Consider the following 22,215-nt stretch of genomic DNA (forward strand, 5'->3'; position numbering starts at 1 on the left):
CTAAGAATACTTCGTTTATAATCTATAATAAATGATTTCATCATTACTACAAAACTACAAGATATATTGAATTATTATTATATTGGAGATATATTTTTTGTACATAACTGTATTAATTCTATATGAAATACTTAAACTTAATTACTTATGAGAATATAGACATAGACATTCATGTATAGCAACTAAGAATAAAAGTGGCACTGTCAAAAATTTTATAATGAATTTTGTGCTCTTCTTATTTGCTATTAAGGTGTATTTAGATATTAAACCACTCATGATTATTCTTCACTTAACACTCAATAGAGAATATGGAATATAGTAGTACAAATCTTCTAGGAATAAGGAAAAACACATCACACTAAACACTATGGTCCCTCGACAAGACACAGTAAAAGTTTAAGGGCGAAAATCGTAGTAACTTTACGAATGCTGAAATGTACATTATTTTCTTTATGACATTTCTAAGGAATTAAAAATATTTTCCACAGTTTCCAGGAGCCCAGCGTTGAAGAGGTTTAAAGCCGTTCTTCATCTGACTTAGGACTTTGTGCCGGAGATGGCCAAGGTGGCCTCATTTTCTCCAGCACGTATTTCAACTGGAAACTGGTATGAAAATGCTACAGATACTCATCTATTTGATCGTAATCTTCGTCTGGTGGTGATGGACCGGAAACTGAAAGGATAGGTAGGCCGAAGTGTCTAACCGTTTCAACACTTCCACTGTCATCCGATTTGCTAGCTTCTTCATTGATAGTTTCTTCTCTAGGAGCTTTGGCTTTACAGAGCCGCTCCGATGAATCACTCATCGTTGTTAGAGGTATGTTGTCAGCAGATCTAAACGACAAAATATGTTTTACTGTTATTATCATTCACACAACTTTTTTTTTTAAATGTAATATTTTATTAACCTGGAAAAGTTATACCTTTCCTATAAAATACATATTAAGTAAATAAAAGGGACAGATGACTATAGTAAATGTCAACAATTGTTAAGAATTTTAATGATGAGTTTACGTGTGGGTATTATTTTTTTAATAAGTGCATGTAAATCCTAAAATGGCAATGTATTTTAGTTGTATGAGAAACACTTCAAGTCATATATTAAATAGTTAGAAAACTATGAAAGATACCAAAATAACAGGGTAAATAAAAATCAGTCCAAAAACGCGAAAGCATAGATAAACAGAAAAACGCATACGCACAGTGCAAACGTCCAATGCATGTAACGCATCTTTTACTCGTTATTACTGAAGAGATAAATTATACATTTTTTATATAAATTCTGTGGGCGAATTAAGAACGTAATATTTAGGTATAACTTTAGAAAGTGTTTTATTTTTAATATTAAATGATAATAATTGATAGTCATCTTATTAAATTTTTAATCCCGAGTAAATGGGTGGTAAAAAGACAACCATGAAAGTTGCCGACTCTTAAAAAATTTTGTTCTATTTTACATTAAGATTTTATTTTATGTAGTTTGATTGTAAGATTCAGAAACATACCTTGCTTTACGACATAACTTCGATTGCGATCCATGTCGCCTTAGAAACTCGCCGGGATCAAAACCAGCGAAACCAGTAGGTTCGGCTGACACGAAGATGGCAGAGTTCACACGTGGCCTACTGCATCGTGCAAGTAATCTCTCCTCACATTCCAAGCTCTGCGTGTGTGTGTGGGACCAACGCATATGCTGTAACAAATGGAAATTGTAAACATCTACTCATATATAATTTACATGTGCGAATTGAATCCATGTTAACTTACTAAAACCAGAACTTGACAATTGTTAATTACATTAATTATAGTGTTCAAATATTCAAATCCATTAAACATATATTAATGGATTTCCCGGTTAATATAACGCGTTTCTCGTTCATAAGGAACACATATCAGTGTATGTATGTATTTGACAAGTATTTATGTAAAATAAGTTCCAAAAACAATTAATTTTCTTAAGAATCGAATAGTAAATATCTTTTAATCATATGTATTGACAACTAAGTAATATATGTACGTAAACCTGTAAGTGTGTATATGAAATAACGCCTTTATTTATTATCAATTTTGTGTATATCATTTATCAGCAAAATGATGTTTTTACGACAATATTTTTAAAAATGTAAAATATTTTTCATTGATACATGTTATATTCGTACTCAAAAGAATAAATAATTAAAATATATACATTGATATTAATAACCGTTTACACGAAATCAATTCAATTTAAATCATTAAGAACTGTAATGTTCCCAGGACTTTAAACTGTTATAAGAGCCCAATGCGTATGGACATACATTTTGGATTTTAGGTACTAAATATATATTATTCCTTTATTTTTAAGCAGTGCCGTTCGAATTCAAACTTCTATCATAGAAAGGTAGCCATTACTCACTGGACAGTAAATGATAAACAACCACCGTATTGAACTCTTTATAATTAAATGATAGAAAAATATAACAAAGTGCATGGTATATATAGATCATATCAAGCTTCCATTTTACGTGAGAAGATAGTCATATGAACATTGTGCCTATTGCGGTTAATATTCAACAACTCAATAATTATTTATATATATTTGTAGCATTACATATAGTGTTATATTAGGCGAATTTAATATGAAAATAGTAATATTAATAATAGCAAAAATATAACGCAATGCATGCAATTAATTGTAAATATAATTTTCTTTTGTGATTATTTCATAATCTAAAATCGAAATTTAGAAATGTTTCCCAATCCGATAACAGTAATTGGCTTCAGAAATCCGTTCTAGTTAAAGATGGCGGCGGTGGCGTTGAGAAATATGATGCCTCGTTACCTTAATTGGTTTATGTTCCTGTTGATCACCTCACAACGAAACATTGGTTAGTTTCAAAACAAACCACGAACAGTCTTTGTAATTTTACAGGTATATTTTTGTAAATTTTAAAACTATAATCACGGAATCTGCAAAACTAGCAACTGGTAAATAAAGTAGTTTGTAACACCAACTTCCTATTAAAAATAAATTTAACTTTTATTCTTACCATACATTTTGGTAGCATGACATATGTTCACATTAGTTTTAACCATGCTATATATATTAGTAAAAATATGTATGTATATTAATTCCTTTTTAGTGAAAGGTTTACTATAAGTTACATAACCGCATTCACATCTCTGACCTCACCGTTAATATACAGCTTACTCCAAGTACCATAAGATAATACAATAATTGATTTTACACCACAGTACTCTTACAACGCGTTTTCATATTACGCGATTTCATGTTATCTTCCCACCGTAATTTTTTGTATTTTGATTTGTACAGTTCATTCTTAACCCACCTACTTCGTACCTATTGCGTTCATACAATATTGAATTAAACTTTTTTATTATAATTCGTAGTTTTTAATAGTCAGAACATTTATTATATATATACTCATACAAGTGTGGACATCACATTTTATTAATTTTCATTTAAATTAAAATATCTAGTTCTCATGACAAATATTTCTCTGCAACGATAAAATAATATTTTTGAACAGTAAAGTTATAAGTTTGTTAGAAATTGTAGCAATAAGACAATATCTGGAGCTAAACGAGTCAACAATACGAACAAATGAACGCAATGTGATAACGCGTTTTCCTACAACGCGAAATTATCTGCTATATTAAAAAATATACTTACAAATTATTTGGACATTATAATCTGAATATATTTATCATTTACGCAATTATTTTAAACAATAACAAACTTTTCGAATCTCATTAAAATTTGATACGTTGAAAATGTGAAAAAGGTTGCATTTAATTTCTGATAATAGCACGAATATTAAAATAGCTGTGATGTTTTAGTTAGGTGCAATTCAACAACGTGAGATAATCGTTACAAAATATGTGCCACAAAGCTTTATTGCATATTTATAACATATTTGTTTAATTCAACTTTATTATTTAAATTATTTAAGTAGAATATATGAATACTTATATAATGAATTTCTCGAAAGTAAATTGTCCGTTCAAGACATGCAGTGTTCATATAAAATAGTTGTTAATTTTATTAGTAATATGTCAAGACGTATTTCATCGCGGACGACACGATTAATTTTAATAAATGTGAAAGTTTTTAATGGCCGAGAAAAAGAATTTTCTTTTTGAACGTGTCTGACATTCTTCATTAGGACTTTATGCGTATTTATTAAATATTACAGTGTTATAGTGTAGTTATATAGGAACCAAGCCGATATACGTAATAATAATCTAATAATATTAAATATATATTAATAGCTTAGCTACTTGCGTTTATTTTTGTCCACGATCGGTGCAATATACTTGATATTAAAATAGCCGATTTATAAATAAAAATAATATAAATATGCCAGTGCGTATTGCGATGAGGTAATAACGCGTTTACACTAATGTGATTTATATATGACAGTGATACCGTCTGTGCATAAAACCGTGTGGTTCAGAGCGTGCGTGTACAAATACGTGTAATACGTAACTCGTATAGTAACACACGAGTAAGCGCGCTACTGCTTACTTGGTGGTCGCAACCTGCACAGCGGCATTGGCAGTGGGAGCAAGCCCGCGAGCTAGCGCGGGCTGGGTACCGCTAGCTGCACTGATTTTGTTCGTCTGGCGCTGCGTGCAGCAATGCGAACTGACATCCGCAGTCGCGAGCGCTCCGTCTCGGGTATTGGAAGCAACGATCCAGAAGACAGCACACATCCTGCCACACCACACCAGTTAAACTGTCGCCGACTCGCATTAACATAAAACGGCTAATGTTGTCCTGAAAATTTTCTCCTTCATATAAGAATTCAATTTAAAATTTGTATCTTAACATTGTAACACTGTTTTCGACATCTATAACTTGAGTCATAAATTATAGAATATTTTTAAGGAAGCGACTGCCTTCGGACCCTTGCAACCAAGATCAACTAATGATCAATTAGTATAGTACATTTACAATGATAAAAACTATTTTGAAATGAATGTCTCTAAGTACATTTATTTATCAGTACAATGTGTATATCGATGTATGTACATGATGTAACAGTTTCTCTATAAGCGAAGCTTAAGCAATAAGCCTAAAAAGCTCTGACCAACAATCTATAAGCAACAAGTACCGTTGTTAATGTAAGGTAATCAGAGTATGTCTATTGAAATACAAACTAATACCTCATGAAAGTTTCTAATCATTTAGAATAAAATTGGTCTAAAAATTAAATTAGGAACACGCTTCTGCAAGAATACAAGCATAACACATTTATGTACCATATTCTGAGCTAGTTTGCTCGCATAAAATCCTTTTTCTGCTCACACAGCTTTTAAAATTGCAGCAAAAGCTTCGGGCTTACGCGAGGTACGCGAATAAACAATATAATGTTTACATATTGTTCAATTTCTGATTTTAAAATAGGAGATTTTTCAGTAATATTAAATCGCTTTATTTTAATAATTTTAAAAGTACTATGTTATTATCACATCACCTTATTTCCCACATCTAAATTCCTTGTTGAATTCGGTGCTTATTCCAGCATCCATTTTATTTTATTTTATTTAATAAAAAAAATTAATTTACAAACTTTTAATTATTTTAATGTTAGCTTTCATATACTTTTGTTAATCATCGACATCATGTTGATGACGTGCACTTGAGTGAGACTTGTGATAGTAAGTTGCGAGTTTGATTCTTCTGGGTAAAATATTATGTAATTTACACTTTGTGCATTAATAGTATAGTATTTCCATTGCTCATAAACAAGTTTTCAGATGGGTCCTTTGCGTACTATAATACCACAATATGATCATCAGCCCGCCTACTAAGCTTGTGGATTATGATATATTCGACGGCGACCATCATGCTAGCCGCTAGATGCCAAAATGCACATGCCTTCTTCGAAGATGGCCATGATGATCAGTCTGGCGCTCGCTGTATCCAGTAAAAAGTAACAACAAAATAACAGAGAAGATTATAGCTACAGGTTATAGCTGTAAAAGGTTTTCTTTTAATATAATATTAAAAGCTTTTTAGTGAAAAGAAATCTATAACCTTCAAATTATATTAACCTTCAATACTGTTGCGTAATGTATATTTTAAATTCAAAAAACGCAAGTCATGTTTTTTAAGCACAGTAGATTCGTTCGGGAAACTACGGAACATCTTTTATCCCTTAGTGCTTAAAGACGAAAGTCTACTACGAGTATATTGGTCGTACTTACACACATTGGTGTGTAACTAGTAATTACTTAAGTAATTGAAACATCATCTCCCACTTTGGTAATCATTGATTGGCCTTGGACAAGACTATGCTCGGCATTTATTTAAGAGATCGATGCAGGAATGATAAGTAATAAACGAAATTAATCGACACAGCCTAGCGGATTTACAAGTTGAAGTGGAAGTGGTTGACTATAAAGCGCAGAACTGATTGCTACCGGTGCCTTAAGGTTCTGAAATGGACTTCACGAATCGACTAACACGACATTCTTATGCTGTCTGTCTGTACATGGTCGTCGGAAGGCACTGGAGGCAGATATGCTACCGGTCCTAATAGAAATCTATAGGTAAGGCTCTTGTCCAGCAGTTGGCGTGCTGCGGCTGAAATAGTAGTGAAAATATTAAATATAGCTTCTTGACTTTCTGTTCGTGTAAATTAAATACGCCGTTAAAAATATACAAATTATTTTATAAATTAATTGACATTTTTTTTTCATAATGTAAAACGCTATTGCGCTTCAATTAATGTTTTATTAGTAATAAAGCGTTCATAAAAATTTTTATAGGTGCCATTTTATAACGCAAAAAGCAATGTCGTTCCATTACTTTGAGAGCTCTATAAACTAGGAGACGGAAGGCTGGCTGCACTTTTGTTGGGAGAGACTTTAGAAAGGTTCAACAACCATATTCACTTTGAGTAGCACGCTTTTTTCTTCACTTTTATTGGTAGTTGTTTCATTTGTATAGTCGGATATTATTATCACATAATTTAAATTTCGAGCATTGGCCAGAATATGAGAATTAATATGACTTCAAAAATAGCTTGCGATAATACCAAATTTTCATTTATGGAACTTAACATAAGTTTAGTAAGATATACCACAAAATAATTATCAAAGTTTCAACCATTGGAAGACTATTACAGAAAGAAGCGACCACGAACAAGTAAAACATCATCAGACATCAAAGTAATGCGGATATGAATTAAACCAAATTCAATTCATAAAAGGAAAACCGGTAGCCCTTTTGGAGTTATAAAAAACTGTTACTGTGAAAGGGTGAAAACTTTAGTAACTTTAGCGAAATACTGGTCAATATTTTAATTAGTATTCGATTTAATTAAAACTCGTGTGATTTCATTATGACCGAAAAGGGAACAATACTTCAAATTTCCTTTCATATTTAAGTTGTGAACGAAATTATGATATTAAACATTTAGGTGGTAAATTAATCTCACTTTATTATTATACGTAATTTAATTTTATTGAAGAGGAAAAATAATTGATATCGCTGAAAGCATCTGCTCGCTCTATTATATAACAAGTTATACGATCCGTTGATAATTAGTTTTAAAAATTGTTTCTATTAGTTAAATATTGTTAGAATAAAAGCATTCTCATTTTTATGTAGTAAACGTAATATAATCTATTGACGACTTTGAAATCTTCAAGTAAGTACATATTCTCATCTAATTTGCTCGCATAAAATCCTTTTTCATCTCACACAGCTTTTAAAATTGCATTAAAGCTCGAAGCTTATGCGAAGTACGTAAATAAACAATATAATGTTAACACGTTATTTAATTTCTGATTTTAAAATAAGAGATTTTTTTAGTATTATTATAACACTATTAAAAAACTTTTTTTAATGATTCAGAAACTACTATGTTATTATTTAATACAGTTATATATACGGCGACATGGACACTTCATTCTCTTGTTTAATTCTTGTACAAAATTTTAAACAACTTACAGATCGCTAGTAATTAATAATTTGTAGAACATGCCTCAAAAGTAGCATTAATAGGATCGTTTAAAATTTGGTTCGATCAGAAGAAGAAGCATGTCGTTAATCCTGGTATCGGATCGTCAGCCCCTAGCATCAGAAGTACCTTCTCTCTATTACGCGATGGACCCAGCACCATCACGGTTAATATATGGAATGACAAACATTGACAATAAAAGAAACTCCTGGCTGTAAGAGTTAAAAGCATATAAAAAGTTTTAATGGTCAGTATAGTTTGTTGAATAAACGGTAAATGTCGCCAATTGGTATTAATATTAATATTAGATGCCAGGAATTTGAAAATTCAAATAAGGAAAATGAAGACGATGCTTTCATACAACGAAAATGTTAAGTTTATGTTTAGATCATGACCTATGTGATGCATTCGCAAACTTAGTGACTTTTCCAAGCATCATAATAATTGTACTTCTTTTGTTTATTTATTACCATAAATGTATAGAAATAGTTCGAATTACAAATCATGTCTAGCGTAGTTGCAAGTTGAAGTTTCAGTGGATAGGCCACAGCGCGCAGCACCTTGGGACCTTACGGTTCTGGAGGAGAGACCATGAATCGAGAGTCGCAGCGTACGAAGTCCATCCATTCACGACCTTTTTTTTTGGTTTCGGGGTGGGGGGGATCTTCCGGATGTTCAAGATGCCCCGCCTCTGGGGGAAGGACAGGGGTATGTGGGATTCCTACTCACTAAAATCCCCCCTAGGTGATCGCCCTCTGCGCTATACGGGGGACCGCGGTATCTCCTGGTCAAGGATCGCCACGTGGTCTTCCCTCGTGCCGTGCTACTTTCGATAGCCCGTCTCGACCTATTTACGACCTTGTTCAACTCGTCAATAGACGCTGAGTGTAAGCCGTTTCCAACCTATCCTCTTAGAAATATATAGGGCACATCAAGTAGCGGACGTCCTATGACTGAAACGATGTTGATGGTGATATAGAAATACTAAAGAATAGATTATAATCAAAGTAAGTTATAATTTACTATATATTAACAATTTACACATTGTATCTCTCTAAGTAAATTCTATTAATGAGAAAAGAAAAAAAAATCTATTTATCTTCTCTGTATAATTATCAAATAAAAAGTACATTTACATCAATTATTGAGTGTAAGGATTAATAATTCTAAATGTGTTCAATGTTATTCTTAATAGTTTCCTTATAGGTTTATTTTAATTATTATAAAGTGTGAAATAAATTCTTTGGTTAGTCGGACGTACGTGAACTTATTTCACTTCCCACTGCAACAAGCCGCAGGATTTATCGCGGCCTTGGTGGTATAGCTATGGTGCATTGCAGTAAGAAATCACATTACCCAGCTTTAAATATCGCAAACTCGCACAGTCGCCGCCCTGTGACCTTCAGGCGTCAGAACATACAATTGAATAAATCTTCTATATTGCTCGCTAAACATTAATCTTTTAACTGTATCTGATTTGCTGGAAATTACTAGCTAAGGTTTTCCGCAATTATAGATGATTTTAAATGCCTTTGAACAATCGCTCTTGTGTTAAAGATATTCTATCAAATTTCTTAACTAGAAAAAAATATTGATACTTTTACTTAAAAAAATAATTATTGAATGTTAATTATCATTTATGTAATGATTAATAAATTAGCAAATATAATACAACAAGCAATAGAGAAAAAGAGACATTTATAATAACGTATAAAGTATCAAGATTGATTCGAAAATTTGATGGTAAAAAAGACTTCTCTGTAGTTACCGAACATGCTGACGGTGCTGAGTGGCCGCCGCAAGTGCCACCTGCTGCAGCAGCAGCTAACGCGCTACTTCCAGGCACCTGTTAAATACAGTGGACAGTTAAATAAATCTATCTTAGAATTATTTTTTAAATAAACTTTAGTATGTAAATCTATATATCAATTAAAGCTGTATATGTGGGAAAAGTATTCGAAATACAAAAACATGAGATTTTGTTTACGATACATAGTATCGAAGTATCATAAAATGATTCAAATGTGATCAATGATCGACAGTCATACAATGATTGACAAATGTCAAGCTGATATCCAAATATCCAAATTAATCGATGAGAAATGTTATAAAATATTATGAGAATTAATTATAGAGGCGTTTGATGTCACGAGCAGAGATAGGATAATGTTAAAAAAGTGCCGAGATGCGAATCGAAAGAGGATAATTACTGAACCTTCTTGCGTTGAAACCACCCTCATAATTAAAAAAAATATATTTTCAACATCATTTTAAAAATATTTTTAATGTCCGATCTCTGTCCATGAGTCAACGTATTTTTAAATATGAAACGTAAATAAATTATTAATATTTAAAAACATACATGTTATTAAGAATGCTATAAGTAAAAATAAACAATATTCTAAATATATACAAAATACAGCTAATATTTAGCTATGAGAATATACCTCCTAAAGTTAATAGCAGTCCTTGAACCTCTAGCTATTTCAACTATACGAACATAATATTGGTAACAACTCTAATGTAGGGTAAGAACAAAATTCAAAGCGTTTATCTAGATCGTATTATAACTTTTAGGTAATTTGTAACACACCATGTTTTATAACGGCGTTGATACATGAGATGTGCACTCATCCACCTGGTAACGAAAAATCGTAGTCGAAATAACTATTTCACATCTAGTATTGTCGATTGTTTCATATTCAATTATATTACTCAAATAAACTGAATGGCATTATACAACATCTAAGGAAGTTTATCAGCAATCAATATATGTATTTTTATTTATTTTAAAAATGTCTCATAGTGAGATTTTTTTTAAAAAACATAATTTAGATAGAAAATTAATGTTTACCTTCAATTGTTCTTGTTTATAATCAGGCTGGTACGGCAAAAGCATCCGAATCTTTCCCCAGCGGTTGAAGAACAATGCAATGGCCCCGATCCATACAATCAGCACTAACACGACGATGCCGATTTCCACGCCACGGATCTACATTAATAAATCTACATAAACATCAACACTCTACACAGAATAACAATACCTAGTCCCAATGTAGTAGAGACAAAATAATTTTGAGAGTAAAGTCAAATCTTTTACATAAACGGCATTAAGAATTTAGGGAGTTGGAACATACTTTTAATGGAGATCTTTTATCTTAATGAGTAAAGATAAATTTTTGAAAAATAATTATTTTGATTAATTATACCGAGGGCTTAATAAGTTATTATTATTTATTTTACAAGTTCAAGCACATCAATGTTAACATAAATACCAACCACCATTATAATAAATCTTAAAACTACAACTATAAGTTATAGCTGCTTGAAAACAACAACGCCGATACGTTATACCATTCATTTGCTGTTCGCACTATTAAAGTATAAGAAAATTGCTTAGTGCGATTTGAAGGGATTTCAACCGTGTATGGTTGTCGGGAATCTAAATAATTATTTTACCTTTTTTAATACATGAAACATGAAAGCAATAAATGTTGGTTTTATTTGTTATTGGGTGATAAGTTATTTTCTTCTAAACCGTATGTATCATGGGCTGGTTCAATTCGCCTGTTTTGTCCACTGAAGACAATTCTGTATTGTTGCGTTATTTAAAGCACTTTCCTTCAAGTCATTTTAAACCATGTCTATGAGAGCTCTAGTTGAGTAGTCATTATAAGTATTTTAAAAGCTAGCTGATCCAAATGGTAGAGTGGCAGTGAAATCTCAATCGTTTTTTACCTTTACCAGTAATTGGGTAACTTTATGTAGTAGAATGTCGTCCACCGTCAAAACCTGAACATCTCATACGTATATAATTACAGTCTTATTGTTTTCACTTTCATGTTTTTTACATTGACCACTCTTTTTTTTTCCTTTTTTTATGGCCCCGCTTTGGGACCTCTCGTTCAACCCCTATCATGGGCGGATCAGGATCACAGGATCTTTATTTACATAATACTTTTTAGTTTTTATTTACATACTCATTTCAGTTTATTTCATCCTTCTCGATGTCTTTCATTCTTTCCTCAAATTTCCTTAACAATATCTTTCATTCCTTTTCAAACTTACATTGTCCATTCGCAAGCTATAATCAAATTGACCGCTTCGGTATTAGCATCTTTCGACATAAAGCTAGAAGGATTTCAAACGCGTCTGATTTAAAATGAGCCCACAACAAAGACACTTTTTTGCGATCGCTTTAACAATTTGCTTTGTAGTAGATTAATGTATTCCCAAGCTATGCTATCACTTAAAAGTTGTTCACGTCATAGCAATTTTTAAAGTATTTTTTAACAAACTTCTTAAATTTATTACATGACAAAAGACATAACTTGGATCTGTATTGGTATAACGTACACAGTTACTCTCAAGAGCTACTTGTTTTAAGAGGACTTGTTAAAGATATATGTACCTTTCATCGCTCACCTATAAGTACCACTCTAGTAGCAAGTGCATATTACATGACATTTCCTTAAGATTCCTGATTGCAGCATTTTGATCTTTATTTTACGATGACTATAGAGCTATCGTTACTGATGTACCACGCCTTAGTTATGTGCAACGAGACGAGGGAGAGCATCAGCGGTTCCGTTGCGTCAGTGCGATGCCAACGGTCACGACGGCGTTTATGCTTTTTACGACACCCACCTTGCCGCCTTTCCAATGGCGCAGCATATCGGTTTCGATAACACTATCACTGACGAGATCCGTAAAATCCAATCTTTTAAACTTATACTTAATATAATTTTATAATCAATAAAGGGTTTATTTTTCGTTCGTTTCATTTTCTTTTTATAGGTATTTGAACAAGGCAGACGCATACGAAAAAATATTACAATATGATACATTTATACATCAGTTTTATCAAAATATAGTAGAAAAAAATTGATTATGCGTATTTTAATCAATAAAATAACTGTCAAAAAAGAAAACATATAAATATAAATAAACAGCAGGGCCTTCCTTATAAACACTTAATTTTGTTCATTTGGCGAAAATTTTATTTTGAATGTTGTGACCGGTTTTGAGAAATATCAAAGTTATCTTTGATATATGTTATAGGATATATAATTATAAAATATAAAAAGACAAGTATACATTATATAGTTTTTTGTTTAAAAATTACTTACTTGAAGTAAATTAATATTAAAGTAAACGATATAGTTACGACATAATACAATGTCGCCTTGCTTGTAGAACTTTGGAGTTATGCCGTTAATGTTGTAGGGCGAAAGCATTGTCTAAAGACACGCAAATTATAAACACAAACACTGTTACCGTATATTTTATAATGCTTAAAGTTGTAGAGATTTTGTTAAGGGAAATCACTATGTAACAATCAAGATTACAAACGCTTTAAGAGCTTTTGATAAATTATGGAAGATTAAAATCTTTTGTAATAGATAATTAGTTTAAAAGTTATCATACCGTGGGGAAGGTGGGCGAAGGATCGGGGGGCGATACGGAAGAGCGGGGTGTGGCGCTCAACGACGCCCCCTCCTGCTGTGGTGAAGTCCGAGGGGGCTCTGCACAGTTATAAAAGTGGAATTATTTACTTATGCACTTAATCGAAAATCCATTACCATTTATAGACGACTTAACGACCTCCATGTTGTCAGATGACAGTTATTTATCGTGTCATTTTAATGTAAACATAAACTTTTTATTACATTTGGTTCAGTTTAAATACACAACTTATTTGAAACTTTTGTTGTGTGCTGTGAAACTAATTCCGCTTTTATTTTAATAAACAAGTGGGTACAAAAGATCTTGTAATCATATATATATATACATAATATATATATATATATACATATATATATATATATATATATATATATATATATATATATATATTATGTACATACTCACACACATAATATATATATATATATATATATATATATATATATATATATATATATATTATGTACATAGATATTTTAATGTGAATCATCATCGGTAGGGCTACGTTCATAAACATATAAATACACATATTTGTGTTTATGTTAAAATCGGCTAAGATTTTGCATTTTTTATATATTAAAGGGTTGTGAAAAACAACAATCAAGGGAATAAATACTGCGGCAACTGAAACAAAATTATAATATTATGTACACACGTTACATATTTATCACTACTAACACTCTTATTGTTAAATAAATTTATCACTTTTTATGTTTAATAATTTACATATTATTTTTATTAAGTAGTTAAGTTCTAGAATAAGTCTTTACAAGAATAACAAACATATACATAGTATAAAATACTATTAATATCTGGCTAGTTTTGTTGATAGTCAAAAGGTAACATTTTCAAGTTTAAATGTAAAGTTTGTAAAATAATGTTTAAGGCTAATTCCAATTGCTTTTTTTTTCAAAAAAATGTGTAAATGTGAAACAAATATATTCGATAACATATTAAAATTCAATTTCGAAAAGGTAAAAATATTCCGCGAATAGTTTCGCACATTTACGCATCTAATACAGTGTCGGTAAGAGTAGCAACAAGGTTAAAAAGTCGCCTAGTTACCAGATAAAGGATATTTTTGAAAAGGTCGATAAAGATCGATATATTAATAGTCATTACCTAGATGAAGAATAAAAAATTTACTACAAAACAGTTTTGATCTATTTAAAAAAAGTTTGGATAAAAAAACAGCTCGATATTTAGTAGTTTTAGAGTAACCAAACGACACGAAACCGAACCATTTTAGAACATTAATAACTGAAGATTAAAAGTGGATTATAATGATGTGATATAATGATATGTGAAGATTAAAAGTGGCGTATAATAACGTACGAATAAGTCTTGGTATTGGATCAGTAAGCCTTCACAGACTATGCGAAACACAGGCGATGCTGTGTGCGTGGATATAGAAAGGATATTGTTTATTATAATTTTACTTTAGAATTCTTCGAATTCTTGACAGAATGTCAGATTCATACCAAGAGGTCCTCTCTTGATAAAAATAATTAACGCGTTTTTTTTATTAAAAGTCCTTGTATCGTGCAGTAACAAGACAAGATGACAAAAGTCGTGAAAAAAATGGCACATATACTTTAGTTTAACATGAATAAAATTTTTGATGAAAGTGTCGCGAATTTTTGCGGCATGGACGAGTGCTATAAATTAAAAGTTAAGAAAAAAAATATCGCTTGATTGTAATAAAGTAATCGTTGAATGTGGACGAATATTAGGAGACTTGTTGGCAGATATAAATAACAGTGCAACGGCTTTACAAAGAGGACATTACTGTCGCTTGAACCGTCGGAGCGTTCCAATCTCTCAGGACGTTGTTATGCAGTAGTATAGAGAAAATTTTCAAAGGGTGACTTTCAAAAAATTCTCGTAATTACCAAAATAATATCAGAGATATTAGTGTTAATGAAATATCGCCTTTTAAAAAAAACTACTGAACCTATTTATGCGAAATATATAACAGAAATGAAGTAAGCAGTTAAATGCCTAAACTAATTATAGAAATTCGTGCACAGACAGGTCGAACAAGCCAAGTATTTATTCTTTAACGCTGTTATTTAATTATTCTAGTTATAAACTGAATATTTCCAGTGACTAGCTACGATTTACAAATAACTAATTAGCCACTGTATAAAGGGTCATTATTAATATGTCATACGTGTAAAAACTTTAAGGAGGTGAATATAAATCTCATTTCTCAGCAAAAAGATTTAGAGCTTATACACCAACTTCTAATAACCTTGTATAAAATGATTACTCTGAAATATGTTGTTTTTACACTAACGTATTTTTCTAAGAAATGCGACTGGTCAATAAATTAGACAGTAAACAATAATTAATTTTAATACGAAATCATCCGAATTTTCAATTGCATTTTCTTACTATGTCATCATTATGTTATTAATTATCTCTGAAACCATTAATAAAATACATTAATATAGGTGTGAATCGCTTTGTACAGGGTGATTAGAAGCAGGTGAAAGAGTTTTAAATCTCTTTGCTGTCAAATAAGCTCTACATTCATTAATCAAATATTTTAAATTTCGAACATTAATTAACTTTTGTTATACACTTCTATGTATGTATTATAATTTATAATCTGTGATAATAACAAATAAAACTCTTGACACGTCTGACCAATAGATCGAAATACTCCACAAATCAGTATTACGTCAAGGAGCACATATAGGAAGACCGCTTGAGCAAACCAACAATCTGGAAATGTGCCAAATGCTTCTTGAAACTTTATACATACGTTGCTTAATATAGTTACTTTATACGAACTGTATACCGCATAAAAGCTAAATATTTAGTTAATAGTTTCGCTAGGTTTATTATAAACTCTATATTATCTGCAATACATTATTATAAACTGTTGAACCTTCTTTTGAAATTTGTATATACGTATAATGGTAAATGGTTATAGCTGTAAAAACTTTAATGACAAATTTATTTTGTCAGCAAAAATCTTTAAAGCTTTTTTACACCTATTATTTAATATTCTATGTATTCTATTAGGATATGACAAGTCAATAGCTTCAGGTAGTACAAAGTCTGCCGAAACAGATAGGAAACAATACTTGATTTTAATATGTGGTATCGAACTTTATCTGAACGCGATTTCTCTGTATTTTATCATTAAATTATTTATAGTTTCTAAAATCACAGATTTTTGAATGGGATGTATGAAACAGTAATTACAATTAAAATTTTTACACCTTGAAATAAACATCCTATATATATTTTGTTTTGCAAACATTATATTAAAACCAGTTCACAGTTTCAGATATTTATTTACAAAGATTTAGTTTCTATTGGCAATACGTAAAATAAATTATAAGCGAAATAAATTCTGTTAAGGAGGTAACGCGATACAAAGACATAATCATGATTCGATTGCCTTTTCATAATATGATTACACGCTGACCTTTTTAAATGAGTTTTTTTATATCTTGTTCATTTGGTATCACAATTCTTCTAATAGAACGGGAAAATAATACTTTACGTAAGATTACTTTTTTCTTTAGATATATTTTTTGTTAAACGAACGTTCTGTGTTTGACAATATACATGTATTTAAAACTTTCACCGCCATAACGCTGTAATTTTCTTTGAACGTTTTATTTTTATTTATTGATTATGGTATACATATATATATATATGTAACTAGTTCATGTTTACACATTAAAATAGTCGTAGAATAAAAAATACAAGTTTTCACTTAAAGAAAACACTCCATAGTTAAGACATTATAAATTATTATTTACTAGCAACATTTTTCTTAAAATAATTTGTTATTACTAAGTCTTACATTAAACCCCTTTTAAGCTTAAATCAACTCTTGAATAAATCATATTTATTTTAACGTTTAGCAAAGAATTATTTCTTTGTTAAACCGAATAACAAAATATTAATGAGCTCCACGATTTGTAAAAGGATTACGTGCAAAGAATAATTATAATGTTTTAGTTTCGACTTTCGTGTTAGTCTCGTGCTAAAAATAAATATTATGTAAAATTTTAAAGGTTATATGAGCAACAAAAAACACATATCGGAAATTGTTTAATAAAGTACCACATTTTATAAGCATGATCCAAGAGTTTGAACTAGTTTTGGGTACGAATCATAATATGCGTTCGTCTCAAATATAACCATATTGATGTGTTTCAGACCGTTAAGGATTACGGAGGATGTCGCATACGTCAAGGATTTTATGTAAGAAAAGGGTCAATATTTAGCGCACATGCAGTGGTAGTCGTGCAACAAAGTGCACCGACCGCCAGCCCGCTGATAAATGCGTAAGCGGCAAACAATGTAAATTACACAACTGCCAAACACAGGCACTAATCGGTGTAACATAACTCCTGAAGATGCGCCGTGGAGGGGTGAAACACGTGTTGAGTGATTTGACGGTGGCAGTTGTGCGGAAGTGGCTAAATATTGGTCCTTTTCTTACTTCGGATGGACTTCCGCAAGATAACGCCTGATTCCATTAAATATTCAAGGATTTTATGTCCGGGTTATTCAGTTAGTACGTAATGCAGTATCACTTGTAAACAATTACGTAGTACCCTGTACATAAGTAGTAGACGCTTGCCAAAATCCGAACTCTAGAACTACCACTATAGTCTGCTATGATATACATCCTCCAACGACCTAAACAATGTAATCTGTACATCTAGTGAGCATACGTGTCTTCAATTCAATGCTTATTACAAGTCGTCCGGCCTACTGTAATAATTACATATACCATTTAAAAAATTCAACGTATTATTAAATAAATAAAAAATTAGGTAAATAAACTTCTAACAAAATAACAATTTGTAAGCCGTAAAGCAAACAAATTCATAATCTATTGCTATTGTAATTATTGGATTAACAGTCTTAGAAATTGTCGCATATGCCGGAAATCGTTAAAAGCGACGGCTCAAGTTGAACTCCTTTCTAATGGGACCATGCAGTAAATCAAAGTGACGTGCCAATAGACGAAGAGCAATATTAATAATAACAACTTACCCAGCGTGCGAAAGACAATTGGTCTACTTCGATATTTATGTCCACCCCACAGAGCGGCGACGGTCACTTGATATTGAGTATCAGCTTCTAGACCACTCAGAATGACAGCGTCAGAATTTCCCGCGACTTCCAAAACAACTCTGTAACTAACGGACAATGAGTCAATTTCGTTGTTTTTTATTAACATGCTGAAGAAGGAGGAAGAATGAAGAATGAAATCAATGAAGAAGTATAAAGAAAGGCATTGAAATTTATATAACCATGTGTACAAATTTTTAACACACTTTTTTTAGTTTACATGTCTTTATTTGTGTCACATAAACCGGGCATTTATAATCTTTTGAAAGCAGATTAAGTATACACCAGATATCACCTAGATTTCAGTACTGGTCAGACCTGCCCTATAGATTTTCAGGACTGGTTAAAAGAGGCCTAAATCCTTAGCCTTCTGACAACCTTAACAAGTTCGTGTGTCCAAATTGTGAGTGGATGTCAACCCTTCGCTTGCCGGTCTGTGGTCTCCGCTCCCTTCTGAATCAGATTTTTTTTCCAATGCAATTTTCAAAAATTATGATAGTGGCCAGTCTTATTTATTTACAAAAAAATTCCTTACAGCTGTTGCATCCAATCCGATTATATAAACAATTCGTAAAGATAATTGAAATTAACTATATATACGAGAACGTATAGTCTATTTAAATAGTTGAGTTATTAGAATTAGGCGATAGTATAGGGGGACTGGAAAGTAATGTCGCCTTCTTAAGTTAAAATCACATGACTACGTTTTAAACAAGTTTTTATTTCTAATCGAAAATATATTTACCTTCCTTATCAACAACATTTTGCCATCTAGTATACAAATTTTGAATGCCTGAGCGGTAAAAATCAATCGGCTTTTCTATAAAATATGACGATAGAAACGACATTACTTTCCGGTCCCACTATACATTTACAAATGTCTATGTTTCGATTAGTTTATTAATTATAGTGCATGTCAACGGGACAATATTCATTATTAACTGTCTTATTCAGAATCTTATGTTTTTAACAATCAAATGTAACGAAGTCAGTACAAAGTGTTCTGTGGTTAAGTAAGAAACAAAAATAAACTATGAAAGTTTGAAGCGCGTCCTGATATGAGCTCAAAACCAATTCTTGGGTTTTTTGTTATCATTTTTATAAGTTTTGCCAAAGCATGTCATATCTCACACGATTTTTCAAAGTAATATTACAAAAATAAGTAAAATAGAGTACTCTTGCCGTGTTAAGATATTTTAAAATTACTTTTATTTCTCGGAAACAGTAATCCCATGTACATGTTGCTAAATCTGGCGTTTATCCAGTTTTAACATAGGTCGTAAAGAAGAAGTTAAGGCATTGTAATTTTTTGTGTTTTTCATTATTTAGTTGAATGTTTTTTACTAAAAGTTTGATGATGAAAATAAATTTATATGCACTAAAATTAAGTTATATTCATTCCCAGAGCTTGGAAATTTAAAGGCGAGTTCCGGTAAAATTATTTTGCCTTTTACCTCTGCTGCTGAACATTATTTTCCATCTCGATTTCCGATTCAACTGCAAACAACTCTTTCGCTTTGTTATCTAAGCCACTGTAACTTCCATATCAATGATAACTTACTTAAGATTACTAATATACATAAATATTTTTCGTAAAAAAATATGATCTGTATTTGATAATATTTTTTCTTAACAAGTTTTTAGTCACAAAGTAACCAAACGAGTTTAGTGTTTACCAATGCAACACTGCAATGCCTTTTTATTGAAAAAATTGTCTTGAGAAACCTAGATTTATGTATTTATGTAAGATTGGCCTACCAATATAAATGGCTATAGTGACTTTGAAATTACAACGTAATAATACTTTGCGATACAAATTAGCGTCTTGTTAGTATCAGTTCTTTTGACTAAAATTCCGCTATTATAGCTTATTTGCGTTGTGAAAATAGTGATTCGTCATATTAATCAGTAATTTGGGAGGTTTAATTAATAAATGGCAAAAAGAAAGCGTCTTTATTTTTTGAAAATCGTACACTAGTCAATGTGAACACAGTTTTTTAATTTAATCAAACCTAAATGATAAATAGTCGCGAAAAAGCAATTAAACGACGATGATGCCATATTTTCTAATTTTATTCATTTATTTATAATAAATTATTAATTATAATAATGCTTGAGTTTTATAGATCTAGAATCAGGTTGAACTCTCCTCCGCGCCCTGGTATGAGAAAAGTCAAAAACAGACTGAGACGGTTTTTTTGTGTACACTTTTACAATACTTGGTATAATAGTAGAATAACAAGTGTTAATACAGCATTTAAAAGTTCTTTTCATCGTATTGAAAATTTTCACAAAGTGTTGTTTGATAAACTTTTTAAATTTATTGTTTGAGTAGCTGTGCCATGTACGCGTTGCCTCGTCAATGACAGACGTGCCCGCCTACTGCCACTTCAGACGCGAAATTCTTCGAGCTACATTGGTAATTTTGGTTCTTCAGCGGTTCTCGTTATTTCTGATTCGATCTTGCAGCGTATCTCCGAGAATAGCCCTCTCCGTTGCTCTCCGAGTGTCTTTGACACTTACATACATTATTAGAGAGCACATCAACTATATAATTATTCTTGAAATCCGTTATTCTGCATGTGCATGGTTATTCCTTATTTCTTTCATTTTTTTAGTTGTTTTAGTCTATAAAACATCGACTTAGGCAATGTTTATTCATATTTTTATTATATAAAAACTTAGGGGGCCGCTCTGGAAAGTAAAATACTTAATTTTCAAGCAACAGTTAATAACTAAAATGTTAATCACTATAAACTATCAGTGCAAACTAAAAGCATAGACAAGAAGACAAGGCAAGACGATAGTAAAGGCAGGTAAGTCTCGGTAAGCAATCATGTACTTACCTTGCATCGGATGGCTTGTACGTGACGTCATACTTCTCTACGAGATCTGCGGCAGTGGACCACGAGACTCGTACCGTGGTAGGATTCAAAAAGGTAACCGTAATGTTCTCAGGTACACCAGGACCCATTGATCCTAAAAAATATATTAAATGGTAACCAACAAAATATTTATAACCTTTTAACGATAATAAACAACAGATAAATATATGGAAATGGTATCTGCCGTTTCTTCATTACTGAAGATCATGTTCATAATGACGGAATCAATGATAAGCTTTTTTTAATGCCATGCTATTCTATGCTTTCCTCAAGGCAGTGTAATAGAGCCCAGTTATTGACTTAACTATACCAGCGAATTGGTGATCATACACATAGATTACTTATGTCATATAGTTTCATAGTCTATCTTCTCTACAATTAGTTCATCGAAGTTATCTGGTTGTTTGCGGGTGGTATGATCGAAAATACATAAGATCCAAAACATGAAAATTTCGGACTGGCCGATAACAAACAAAGTGTAGGGTGTCTCTGAATACATTCATATTCTCAGGACACTGCCTGATTGTTTGAGAAGAGCAGAGAATCATTTATAGTCGATGTCAAATCGTATGTATTTATACAAATATTAATTTCTTTATTTAATTGCCTGTAAAAGCTGCCAGACTTATAACAATTTGCGAAGTTTATGTTATACAAAAAACAAAATAAAAATTCGCAAATTACAAGGCTGCACCATTTATTAACGAAATAAAACATAACTTATGATTAACAAATTTATTATACAAAAATTGAAAAAACATTACAATTATTTGCAACTTTTG

At 31.4% G+C, this 22,215-nt stretch overlaps 1 protein-coding gene across 1 annotated transcript in view; it reads right to left on the reverse strand.

The window, feature by feature from the left end:
* Positions 1–273: 273 nt before the first annotated feature.
* The window catches only part of LOC137933423 (fibronectin type III domain-containing protein 5), a 115,209-nt gene continuing 93,267 nt past the window's right edge, over positions 274–22,215 (reverse strand). The window contains exons 3-9 of the mRNA XM_068777375.1: positions 21,395–21,527; positions 18,471–18,616; positions 13,401–13,498; positions 10,828–10,965; positions 9,742–9,819; positions 1,506–1,693; positions 274–834 (exon numbers count right to left, since the gene is read on the reverse strand). Coding sequence (XP_068633476.1) covers positions 618–834; positions 1,506–1,693; positions 9,742–9,819; positions 10,828–10,965; positions 13,401–13,498; positions 18,471–18,616; positions 21,395–21,527 — 998 coding nt within the window. The 3' untranslated portion in view covers positions 274–617. The remainder of the gene's footprint in view (positions 835–1,505; positions 1,694–9,741; positions 9,820–10,827; positions 10,966–13,400; positions 13,499–18,470; positions 18,617–21,394; positions 21,528–22,215) is intronic.

Source organism: Battus philenor, unplaced genomic scaffold (genome assembly GCF_028537555.1).
Source record: "Battus philenor isolate CCGP_79_NKW_IND1 unplaced genomic scaffold, ilBatPhil1.0.hap1 SCAF_13, whole genome shotgun sequence".
Taxonomy (NCBI): domain Eukaryota; kingdom Metazoa; phylum Arthropoda; class Insecta; order Lepidoptera; family Papilionidae; genus Battus; species Battus philenor.